General features: G+C 30.0%; 1 protein-coding gene across 3 annotated transcripts in view; it reads left to right on the forward strand.

Annotated features, from left to right (window-relative positions):
• Window positions 1–13,668, forward strand: part of LOC132939216 (metacaspase-2-like) — a 94,186-nt gene that overhangs the window by 74,360 nt on the left and 6,158 nt on the right. For 2 of the 3 annotated variants that reach the window (XM_061006281.1, XM_061006282.1), the window contains exons 4-11: window positions 7,375–7,462; window positions 8,496–8,689; window positions 9,407–9,473; window positions 10,838–11,196; window positions 11,279–11,643; window positions 11,730–11,939; window positions 12,011–12,092; window positions 12,193–12,346. In XM_061006281.1, coding sequence (XP_060862264.1) covers window positions 7,375–7,462; window positions 8,496–8,689; window positions 9,407–9,473; window positions 10,838–11,196; window positions 11,279–11,643; window positions 11,730–11,939; window positions 12,011–12,092; window positions 12,193–12,346 — 1,519 coding nt within the window. Of the gene's footprint in view, window positions 1–6,898; window positions 7,214–7,374; window positions 7,463–8,495; window positions 8,690–9,406; window positions 9,474–10,837; window positions 11,197–11,278; window positions 11,644–11,729; window positions 11,940–12,010; window positions 12,093–12,192; window positions 12,347–13,668 lie in introns of those variants that run through there. The other variant, XM_061006283.1, reaches the window with a different exon arrangement.

Here is a 13,668-nt window from a genome sequence, read left to right on the forward strand (position 1 = left end):
TTTTATTATTCATTCTAATAAATATTACATAACAATATAATATAGATATACAATCTCATAATGATAATCGACGTTTAAAAGGAACAACATTTTTGAATTCATCAATAATTTCATTAGTTTAATTTACATTTAGGTAATTGATAATTAAGGCCCTTGTCGTTTTTGGTGAAGGGTCCGGGGGTGCCCAGGCACCCCCTGTACGCACGCCTATGTATAGGTACCTATAATATATAGGTTCACCGGTATTTGCAAATATTTAAATGACACGTTTAGTTTGAGTGGGGGGAGCTGATTTCACGACACGCGTGTGATTTTTATTTTCCTTCAGGAAAATTATTTTTACAATCAAATTGTATAATACCTACTATAATGGTAGTATGGTTGGATAGTTATAATATTGATTATATTATATAATAATTATATAGTAGTACTGTTTACAATTAAATAAATATGAGGTATCTCGCACATATTGTTATATTGTGAACAACAACAATAAATAACGATAAAAATGGTACTTCGAGGGTTCGATTGTTCAATTACCTAATTGCCAGCTCCGAATAGTGATATACTGATATGCTATCAGCCGATAACTTAAATTGAGACAACAATGTACTATAATTGTGTTATTATTTACCTATGTCGGGCTATGTAAACCACATATCCGAGCATCACTCATTTACTTGGTATCTATATGACTATACTTTAAACACCAAAGCGTAACACAATCAAGTATTTACACAAGACAATATGAACTGAAATTAATATACTTCTTACTAACTATGGGTACCTATAGAAATAAATAATAATAACCTGCATTTTCACTTTTAGACTGTGCGCTACACATTTATAATTCATTGGCAGTATATTAATATAATATGATTTTATCACCTGGCAAGTCCTATAAAGACGGTCGCGGGCCGGCACGATTTTAATATTCGTATTTCTACATGCCTATCATAATAATAAATATTATGCCGAGTTGCCACATAAACATTATCGATTATTCATTATTGTAAATATTGTCGTCGTTTTATGCACACCGAAGTGCCGTACACTTTAGGTAACTAGGTAAGTCGAGTGGAAACACCGCGTATTTACTGCAGGACGGATCGTCACGGCGCGGGCGGCCTTTTCCCGCGCGATCCTTCCTGTATAATTTATGATGTGTGCGTAATGTGTATGCATGTGTGATCGGGGATTCCCATGACCGCGGTATAATATTATACTATATTATACTGTACAGTCATTCATCTGGTGTACAACGATATTAATATTTAAATATTTAAAGGTTGTTTACGATGAGCAATGGTTTTATCCGTACCACCATCATATTATATACAACGTACCTTACTACCTAGCTGTTATTACTTATTAATATTAATTGTTTATGCATTTTTTTTTCTACCGAAATTCATCACCAACAATCCGTACGCAAATGATTTCAGATTATAAAATTCGTCGAGGAAAACGCAACACTAGACAAATTAAAATTGTCAAGCGCGCGTATGTATGTAGTACGTATAATGCGCGTGTGTGTGTAATGTGTTTATGTGTATATTATTATTATGATTGATATTATGAACATGAATACTGTACGCCGCGGCACATTTCAATGATGGTGATGTGTAGTTCTTATTTAATATTTTTTTTCGCCGACCTCATTTTTAAATATTTTAAATATCATCAAAATGTAGTATGTATGCATATTATAATTGTTTGTTACGTGTATTCACATGAGTTGATTTTAACAAAAAATTTGTCGTCAATCTTCATAATGAAATATTTCTGTTTCGTGTTGTTTGATTTTGTTTTCGGTTTCTTCGACCGCATTTTGTAAACATTACTAAGAATAAAGACGACCCGCCAAAATGTTTTCGTTTTGGTTAGGTACTTAAAAATGTATTGTCTCCGTTCTAACATCCAACATTTTAATCTTGAGATAAATATTTTGTTCTCATACCTAGTCGTCAGTCGTCACATTCTCTTATACTTAGAGACACGTGTTTCATAGCCATGATTACAGTTAACCTTATCTTATCTTATTTTATCTATAATCGTGGTCATAAAGTCACAAGTCACAACTATGATGAATTTTACCCGTGTCGATCGTAAAATATGTTATTCTATACGTGTCGCTTGTTTCGTGTATAGGTACTTACTACTCAGTAAACTCTATACTACTATACTGTATAGTGTATATATTATTATCGTCTATAGCTTTGTTGTAGGTATACATGTATAATGTATACACTATAATGAAAGACGACAATACGTTTACTCAATATAGTATCCCACTATCTCCTATCTACATATCTGATATATAGGAGATACTGTATGTAATAATATCTGTACATGTTGACATGTAGTCATGTCACTTATCGACTATAACAATACTATATTATATATTGTAATGTATTTATATCTATAGGAAATTTTAAAGCGATTGAACTATATACGTTTTAAATTTTAAATGTGCTGCAGTGTACGAATTTATATATCTAACAACGGAATGTTTTATTTTTTATGACGATGAGTTGGCGTTGCCATTTGCTTGATAAAATCACTAACAAGTGCTCGAAATGGTTGTGAGAGATCCACTATTATTTTTTATATTTTAAGAGTGCCTACCCTTACCTACTAATAATTTTTGTATTGCTACGTTAATTTTAATGAAATAATGTTTATCCCGTAGGACGTAGGTAATGCACTATGCAGTACGCAAGTACCTATTTATATTATTTTTATAATTTTTAAATAATTGTAAAAAAATGTTTTTCATAAAATATTCAAATTTAATTTAAATTTAATACAACTTAATATTATTATTTATTCTGATACTGCATAAATAGTGGTAGTACCCCCGTACCCCACTTTTGCAGACAACATTTAATTTTATACTGTATGAATAGTAATTAGTAGGTATAGACACCTACTTTATATCAAGAATAATTTATGTATACGAGTGTCTAATAAATAATAATAAATAACAAAATCATAAATCCCTTGTGCACCCGTGACCCAACTTCAGTTTTCTTGGACTTGATCCGCCCCTGACAAAAGCTAGTTAAATATACAATTTAAAAAATTAAAATTAACATAGGTAGTAGGTACATTTGATTAATTGAAATAAAATGTAGGTTGAGTTAAATAATTTTAAGTCACCCTATTTGGCCTTTTTGTTTTAACTCTAAGGTCCATCTTTTTTTATTTTTCCATTTCGAACACTAGCTCAAATGGTTATGCATCATTTAAATACTATGAGTCGCGTCAAGAAATGTGGGTATATAACTCGTGCAGTAGGTATACGTATACCTAATATTAGGTATATTAATTTGGTCGCAGACAAACCAAAACGTGAAAAAGCGAGAGTAGTTTGTAATTTTCTATAGATTATAGTATGACGACAGTACGACATTGTACCTACGAAATAGTTATCGCTTCCTGCAGGCAGAATAAATTGCGTGTTTCTGCATTTATCGATTTTACGCCACGGCCCACGAGGAAATTGCTCTCATTATAAACTGTTGGGCAGACCATATCTATCTACATACAGTATAAACAAGTCGCAAGTTTGAGTAGACTAAACTTAATCCCCAGAGTTTTCTTATACCAGCCAAAAATAAGCTATAATATAGATAATAATAATGGTAACGCGCACGCGTAAAATTCAAACGTACAAACGTCCGCCCGCCACCTTTACAGTGTGAGGTGATACTGGCTGCCTTTCCTGGACTGCAGTCTGCATCGCCGAGAAAACTACGTATATCGGAAAAACGCTTATATAATTATTAATATTATTATCGTCTGATATTATAACTTTGACGTCACGCGAATACCCCCGTCGCCGTTTTCATGGTCAACTAGTTAACGATTTTTTAACAATTTTTAACCTCTGATGTACCATATATCAAACCGGTCATTAGGTTGAAAGCGGGGAAAGGCTTGACATTTTAACCATTTCGCAATATCCAATATAAAGCAGGCTTCAACCTTGCCCGTCAAATGTTGCCCCGAAACACGTAAATAAAGTAAATCAATAGTAAGTGATAGGTAAATGTTTATTTAAATGTTATAGTCCTATAAATATCATAAGTTTTATAGAAACGAATTAAACCTTCTGGGAGGTGAGGGCTTATGAAAACATCCTCGATTAACCTAAGCCTCTCCTAAGTTCCCCTCTCAATTATCTACCAACACCAACCACCTACGCGTTTTATATCATTGTTTATAGTACACATTAGCTAAGCAAATTTGTATTTCGAGTTAACCGTAGCGGCGTTTGTGCGCGCGTGCGTCGCTCCGTCACGTGAGGATAAGACAAAACCGTCGTCTAGCTGTTTGCCGGGTTACGTCACTGCCACATTTTTGGCTTCCAGCCCCGAGATTCCGTTTATAAATTTGTGTGCGTGTGTGCGAATGTTTATATATATTTATGTACGCATGACAAGTATTTCGCCCCCTCCTCTCTAGAAATTCTTGGCGCAACCGAGACCCTTTGGACGGAAATAGACGCGTCTTTAATTATAGAGAAATAGACGGGAAGTCAACCTCGGTCTGGTTTGATGTTGTGAGTGTTTTGCGGCGCTGTATATGCGATTCGGTTCGCGTCGAAAACGTACTGCCCAGTCTAATGGTATCGGCGCAAAAATACAACGATACATTCAATACAATATGTATACATTATGTATAGACATTATACGCGTAGTCCAAGCACCAACCATGTTTAAAAAGACTTTTCCGATGTCATGACAATCGATCAATGACGGGTATGCAGAAAAACACTATTATCCTACATTGGAAAAAATTGTATATTATACTTAAATGTTTTTTTTTTTTTAAATGACTACCTGATAAAACTGATACATAAATGACAATCAAATATGGTTTATAACTCCACTTTTTTTTAAGAGAAAAGGGTGGTTTTTCGGGGGCACAATTGTTCGTAATACATAATTCATTATACCCTGCCAATTAAGTCATCGATAATAGGTGTACGTAACCAATTTGTTTATAATGTGCGTATGCACTATGCGGCCGCTGTACAGTATACTATGCGTCTATGCGTGTATAATATTGTGATACATAAACAAAAAACACGTGTATATCATATACGTGTTCGACACGTCATGTTATATGCGAAACCACGCGTCTCGGTCCTCTCTGTAGTGTTTAATGTTTATATATGTGCCTATCTCTAACGTGTACAAAAAAAAAGTAAACTTGAATTAATGCGTGCGCATGTGTGTACATATTTTAATATTTAGGTATATCCATAAAGGTGTATAATCCAACGTTTGCGTAGTTTGTTTTCTTATATCAACGGTATAAATGTTATAATATTGATTCGGCGCCGAATACACGTTTGGTCGCCCTCCAAAAGTCAGTGATAATTAACAAGTGGGAATACGCTGAGCTCTTGTCTCGCAACGACACGGGCGCTCCGCGGCCGTCCCTGAAGTCTTGCAAGATCAATACGACGGCGCGAGGTCTGTGTCGGCGAATGGAAAAAGGCCGTTATCCTGGGTACACGATATGTATATATTATGATGTTGTACCGTCCGGGCCATCGGGGTGGCTTTTATTGATTTCCGAATTTCGTGTTTTAGCGCGCATCGATATAATTAACTTATCTACCAGCTTCCTCCTATGGATTATAATTATATATATACAGGTATAATAATATATGTGCACCGCATGTCCGCACATTTCACGACCGGTTGCTTGTACACACTTAAACAGGCGGGTTGAATGAAACAAAACACTGCGCTCTATACAGGGTCTTCTGAGTTATGGCATTTACATTGAAAGGATTCGACGACCATGTAGGACGATACGGGTGGTGTTATGTTTGTTTATATAATTATATAATAACAGACGACAGTAAATTATGTCATTTATTTAGACGAAAATCAAATAAACTAATTAAATGATATTTTTCATATTTTTAAGTTTTAAACTTCAAACTGTAATTCATTTCTGAAATAATGAAACGATATTATATTGTCTACGAATCTTGATCTGACACCCCTGAAAATTAGGTAAAATTGGTATTATGGAGTATCAACACTATCAACTACTCGTTTATTCGATACATGTCGATGCACTAAAATTGCATACTCAACGCGCCTTGTTATAAAATCCGTTTGTTTAAAATTAACAGCAGTAAGTTATTTAGTTATCGCTTATCTTACATAAAATATTTGATTTCAAACTGATGTTTCGATGAAACGTTGAGTGGCAAAAGTATATACAAATACAGTTGATAATAAATATATTATCAATATGTCTTAGAGCGATGGCAGGGACGATGTACTGGAGGGGAGTGACGTCACTGTTATTTATTATATTATATTATTTCGTATGAAAAATAAAAACACGGGCTTCGTAGTTCGTATTTCATATTATATTGATCGACTGAACGTATGGAGGAGGCCTTTTGGTTGGAGGTCAAGCTCCCGGACGTTGCATTACGAGTTCATTGGTCTCAAACTATCGAGTGTATGTGTGTGTGTGTGTGTGTGTGTGTGTGTGTGTGTGCGCGCGTTTTGTGCGAAGCTCCGAAATGCGTAAATAATCTTAATATGCATACGTCATACGACCTTCGCGGGACGACCACGAGAATAATATATAATATATAATAGTTTCTATTGTTTAACATTTTTATACAGTTACACGCACACATATATTAAACGCACACCGTAATATTTTTCATTGCGTTATTGTCATTTTACACACGGAAACGAGTTATAATAATAATAACTCGTACCTAATAGGTATTTGTATATTGTAAATTATCTCCGGGTGTTTGACGATTTTCACTATACGCTAGCCCATTGATAATAATATAACTAATCGCCATCGCCTAGCTCGAATATACATAATTTATGTATAATAGCTGTATTTTAGCAAACGTCCCGATATCCTAATGTTTTTTACTCGAGTAACCTTTATTAACGTATTTAATTCTATAAACAAATATTTAAAAAAAACGCGTTTTAGTGTCTGGCATAGGTTTATAACGTATAACATATTATAATGACTATGTCACACGCGCGCGCACCAACACATCGGCTAGTTTTAAAAATACATACTCCTATTAAAAAAGCCTCCGCTAGTTTGCTGTATATTATATATGTATAAATATAGTTAAAAAGCATGTGCCTATTATGACTTGATAAGACAATATATTCGAGTTCACGAAAATATGCTGCAGGTAGCATTCAATTTGAAAATTATTGTAACTATTAATTAAATATTAATATTACTTATACTCTAACAAAATTATTATTGTATATATTGATGAGTGATGACATACTTTATCATCATAATTAATTATTTTGTATTAATTTTGTATAATTTGTTTTTTTTTTTCAGCGACACAAGCCAAAACACAAATTTACTAGGTGCAATATCCGAAGTTACTACAATGTCGGACCCCTACGATGCATTTTCAAAACTGAAGGTATATACTATACATACAATATACTTTTATACTTTAGGTAACATAACATACGCTTATACAGTACGTTATTAATTGGAATGTAAGTACTAAATAGCTCCAATTCGAAATATAATTGCAGATATTATAGTGCAGTTTTTTGAATGTAATATATAACTAATATGCTCTTTTACCATGTTCTAAAAAAAGTTTCATAGAAAGGCTTAAAATCTTTTTTTTGGTATTTAAAAAATTGAAAATAGCAATTTCGTAGAGTTATTTATAATAATTTTTAATATAATGAACTGCTATGCGCAAGTCAATTTTATAGGCTTAATAAAAATTTAATAAAATAAAATTTTGTAATGAAATTAAAGTATCTGAGAATATCTTGCACATATTTTAATTATAGCTCTAATTTCGTTACATAATATACAAAGATCATGGGTCTATAAAACTGACTTGTGCACATAGCAGTTCATGATTTGAACAATATTATAAAACAAATAAAAAATATTACATAAAATATCGACGAATAGGGTTCTTTATTATCTGATGGATTTTCATTTGTTATCAAATCGTAAAAACCATACAATTTTACAATATTATGCTGGGTTTTTGAAAATAGAAGTTGCTTTCATTCATTCAAAATTCAACCGATTTCAAAATTGCCTTTTTATCAATATTATAATTAAACAACTACAATAAAATGGCCATTTTTAAATTTTTAAAAAATCAAAAAAGACGACATTTATTTTAAATTATTTTTTTTAAACCACGGTAAAAGGGAAGTTATTAGTTACACATTACATTAAAAAAAAATTCACTTCAATATCTGTATTATATTTCGAATTACAGATTATTTACTTTCCAATTAATTAACATACTGTATAATATAAGTAAATAACGGTAAATAAGTAATGCTATAAATTATAATTAAACGAAATCGTTTATATACATAATTTATATAAATAGAAACGAATAAATGTTTGTGGTTATGTAAAACAAAATTAACTCTGTTTTTTTTACATTCTTAAATTGTTGACACATTTTTTAGGGAGATCAATTTGGTACGAATAATGTAGTCAGTATCAATAAAGAAATGGTCAAGAACGACTTTGTGAATGCGTCTACATTGATTAATAAAGCAAAAAAAAAGGCCAGAGAAACTGATTTGTATTTAAAAAATCTACATGAAAAAGTATTGCCAAGGTGTCAGTCTGCAGATATCACTAGTGACATAGTTAAAAGGTTGTTTTTAATTGTATGCAAGTATAATGTATATCTATGAGCTATGGCATATGCTTGGATGCTCGTTAAGGTGCGTTTAAAAGCCGCGGACGGATAAATGGAATTAGGGATAGGTCAGAATTCAATTTTCACGAAATCGACTTTTTGGAATTCTGAACATTTAAAGTTAAAATTTATTTATTTATTAATCCACTTTAATTTTAAACAGAACCCTTATGAGTTATGAATATCCTGTTTCGACTGATATATCTAAGGCCACACGACAAATACGATAAATGAAAATAGTATTCTAAGATACGGGCGGTACGGCTACTTATATTTTATAAAATATCTTTAGGTATAATTACGATATTAAACTTTTTAATCGTTCCTGAATATAGTTTGAATTTTTTCAAGTTTGGGCTGTTCAATAAGTTTGAGAGCCCATCCCTAAATAAAATGCTATTCAGTGTGAATGACATTCGGTCCCGTACTCCCGTCATAACGATTCGCTTTCGAGCAAGGGCTATAATATTATAGCAAAAAAAAAAAAATCCTGTGCGGCTGTGCATACAATTAGCATTCATTCATTACAAAAATTATAATTTTAATTACATTTATGAACAAATAGTGATACTATTTTTGATTATACCAACTATAATTATAATTGTAGATTTTATTAATTACAAATTGCAAATTTCAACTTATTATAATCAATGAATTACTATTTATATTTAGAGATATATATGCAGATATTCCATCAAAAACCGTACGGCGACTTCAACCTGATCTTAAAGAAAATTTAGTAAGATTAAAAATTGTACTTAATTATTTTAGATTCTGAGCGAAGCGATGAATGTATTGATTTTACAATGATGTGTGTTTTTTTTTTTTTTTTATTTTTTTTTGTGTCTGTCATCGCCTTTAGGACAGTAAAAGTGCTTGGATTTTCTTCAATAGTAACTTTTCTGATAGGAAAGTGAATCTAGTTGATACTTTGGGGGGGTCAAAAGTGAAAAATTCTCAGTAGTTTTCAAAAGCGACGTGAAAAACAAAAGAAAAATTAAGGAAAAACGCAAATTTTTACACAAAATCTGTTTTCGAGAAAATCGATTTTGGTTTTTGGTGTAACTCTAAAACAAATGACCGTAGGGACATGAAATTTTGACTGAATGTTTATATTTCAATTTTTTTAGTTTTTTTATCTATAAATATCAATAAAATTTTATCTGTTGAGTAAAAAAGCTTGAAAATTTAATATAAGGCTCCTAGATTATTGTTTCAAAGGCAGATGAAAAAAATTAAAAATCCTTAGTCACAGATTTTATTTATAAGCATTTAAAGTTCAAATTTTGACAAAATACGAAAAAATCACAAAAATTAACAAATAATTTTGAGTTGAGAATTCATAAAAATTTTTCTTTTTAAATCTAAGATTTTAAAATGTAATATAAGATTATTCATAAGTTTGTCTACCATTATCAAAAAAAAAATGTCTACAAGAAACTTAAATTAAATTTTTATGAGCGTCTGAAATTTATATTTTTACAACATTTGATATTCACTTGATTTCTCATGTAACAATTTTCTTATTTTATTGTAATTGAAAAACGAATGACTGTAGATACTTGAAAATTTCACTGAATGTTTATATTAGCATTTTCTATACACCATAAAATTTTGAAAATATTTTGACCCTTTTTGAGCGGTTTACGGACATTGTCAGTTTTCAATTTTTTCAGTTTGCAGTTGAAAAATATTAAAAATACATAGGCACAATTTTTTTTTATAAGCATTTAAAGTTCAAATGTTGACAACATTTATCAAATTTATAATTTATTAATTATTTTGTAGTTCAAAATGTATAAAATGTTTAACTTTTATGGCTAAGGATTGAAAATTTAAAACAAGGCTCCACGTAAATAGGTTATATATAAATTATATCATCAAATATACTTGGTAATATCATAGGCTGACTGACCGTTTTCGCTCAGAATCGTTTTCTTATACAATGATATTATATCATTGAATTCAAATTTAACACCATCCATTACAGTGACCCACTTGTAACCTACTGTACAGCAGAGCGACATCCACTTATCCACCTTTTTAATCATGTTTTAATTTAATTATTAATATGAATTTAATTTATTTTAATATACATTTTAGAGTAAAAATATCCATGCCAATAATGAAAATTCAAATATAATTTCGAAACCTATATCTTCAACTCAAGAAAAACGTGTTCATTTTAACAACCGTTCGGGATATTTAGGTAGAACGAGCAATCCTCATCAATTGAACGACTCTTCTAAATCAATTGAACGGTTATCAAAAAATGACCGGCAAAATGTTAGTATAACGAATGTGAATTTTGAGGCTAATATTTCAGATGGAAAATATAATAATGATTGTAAAGTAAACAAATTAACGGTGCGGCGAATTCCTAGAATTGATTTAAAAGCTGATCTAGTCACTCAAAAATTAACTAACATTCAAATACAACCAGATAATAAAAAGCTCTTACGGTAATAGAATATTAATAGTTACCTATTCTTAATTTAAATCAAAATATTTTATTGACTCTATTTTTTTAAATATTATATTTAGTAATTATAAACCTAATGTAGCTTACCAAGAGTTCGCTTTTGGATTAGAACCGGAAACATGCAAATGCCATTCAGTAGTTCAGCCAAAAATATCCAATGATAAAATAGTTGCTCGTCATGAAATACGTAAAATTATATGTGGAATGTTAGATAACACGTCGTCAAACTATTGTCTAAGCGATCGATTAATTAGTCAATTACAAAAAATAATAAACAAGTTGGAAAATACAAAATCCTTGGATTATAACGATTCAAGTGAAATAGAAGATCTTATTGAAGAACACAGTATGGTTGGTTTTAGCGAAGAAGTAATAAAAAAAAGACTATTGGAAATAGCCGACAATATAGTAGAGAACGACATTGATGGTACTTAAATAAAGATATTAAATTAAAAATGAGTTAATTAGATTAGTATATTTTTTTTGTAATTTTAAATAATAAATAATTTTCAGGAATTTCATTTGATCAAATGTCTGTAGAAATAGAAAACAATTCTCGTCAAGTATTAAATCGACTAACTAAGATTAAAAACTCTATCGTGGCATTAAATCCATTAGTAGAATTTCCAAATTTACCTACGGACAATAAACTTGATGATGCAGCAAAATATGTTGATGAAAATCTTACAAATCATCATCCTAGCAATATTTTATCCTCAAAAAGTAAAATATTGATGTAACAATGTTATAACTAAAATTTAAATATTAAATATTTTTTTCTTTTTTTTTTACAGATCAACATAAAATACCATCAACTGGATGTGTCAGTGTAAAAGACTTTTTACGTCATGGTTGTAACTTCACAAATTCGGAAATGTAAAAATCTTTGTTATTATGGAAAAAAAATGATCTTGTTGTAATACTACTTTTATGTACTTAGGTTCTAATGATATTGTGCATTATATTTTTATTTTAGATTTGAAAATGCATCAGTTATAAAGGAATGTGGTTCTCAAATTACATTATGCTCCAACGACAACATAAATCAAAATAAAAATATATTTAAGACTCAAAATGCTTTGAACAATCAGAACAGTATATCTCAACTGAAAGTAAAAATGTGTACCAATGTATGTTTGTAATATTCAACTATTTTAATAATTGAAGCAAATAGTCTTAATTATCATAATTTAGTAAATAGTAGCAACTGACTACCAGGGCCGGCACTAATGATTTTGTAGACACTGGCAAGATTCAATTTTGCTACTCTTATGACTTATAATTTGATCAGGCTTCTTCCAAAAAAATAGAAGTTTATTTTTTTTTACACCTGTATAAAACTATAAAAGTAAAAGAGTAACGTTCTTATTACCTATTTGTATTGGCACTTCCTTTAAAATCATAATTAATTACTCAAACTGAGAACGCTTGTTAATATATTTTTTTAATTACTTATTTATTATAGTCAACATATTTTATGAATATTGTAATTTATATTATATTTCTTATAATAATATCACTTTTCTATAATAAAATTATATTAAAATACTTAAAACTAAATACTAAATACTAAATGTATCAATAGAACTTAAGTTAACTTAAGCTTTACTTTAAAAGTGTACTTACCTTAATTTTAAAGCAGGGGCCTCCAATTTGTGGCTCACCTTGTCACTATTAGAGCCTAGAGGTCTGAGGTCCGCAAATACATGTTAAGCATAGCATGTGTTTTTTATTATTCCGTACATGTTTAAATGTTTTCATTAAGAATGTGACATCAGAGATTTTTCAAAAATAACATATGGTCTGTTGCCTTAAAAGGTTTAATATCCCTGTTTTAAAGAATAAATACTAGATTCAGATTAAATCATGATAAAATAATAGATCATAATTGGGTTTTTATAATTTGAATTTAGAAAATGTTTCTCTGTTGCTGTCATAGAACAATAAATGGTTGCCGTTACTATTTACTGGTATGAATTCTGGACTCTGGTAATACAATTTTTAATGCTACATAAATATTAAGAAATATTCCTGTTAAATTATTATAAAATTACCTGTAAATCACTTTTTTCCTTATTTAAACGTTATTATTTGTTCAAGTTCAATAGAATTCATGTCAAAATTGAATTCAACTTTTGATTTTGCTTTTATAATATTTCATTACATTTTCATAGTTATAACTTATAAGTATTTAAAATTACAAATATTGTAAAAAAATGAAAACGATAAACATTGTCTTAAAGTTTCATAGACTTTTAGCAACTTTAGAGTCAACTACAAGCGAAGATAATAAAAGTTTACTTTAAAATGTTGTTTGGGATCTATTCAGTGTTGTAAAGTACTTGAGTAAAAGTATTCAAATAATCTTTAAGTACTCAAATAAATAATAAGTATTTTAAATACTTTCTCAAAGTATTATTTAAAATCAAATAATAATTTTCAAATACTTTAA

Source organism: Metopolophium dirhodum, chromosome 2, assembly GCF_019925205.1.
Source record: "Metopolophium dirhodum isolate CAU chromosome 2, ASM1992520v1, whole genome shotgun sequence".
NCBI classification, from domain to species: Eukaryota; Metazoa; Arthropoda; class Insecta; order Hemiptera; family Aphididae; genus Metopolophium; species Metopolophium dirhodum.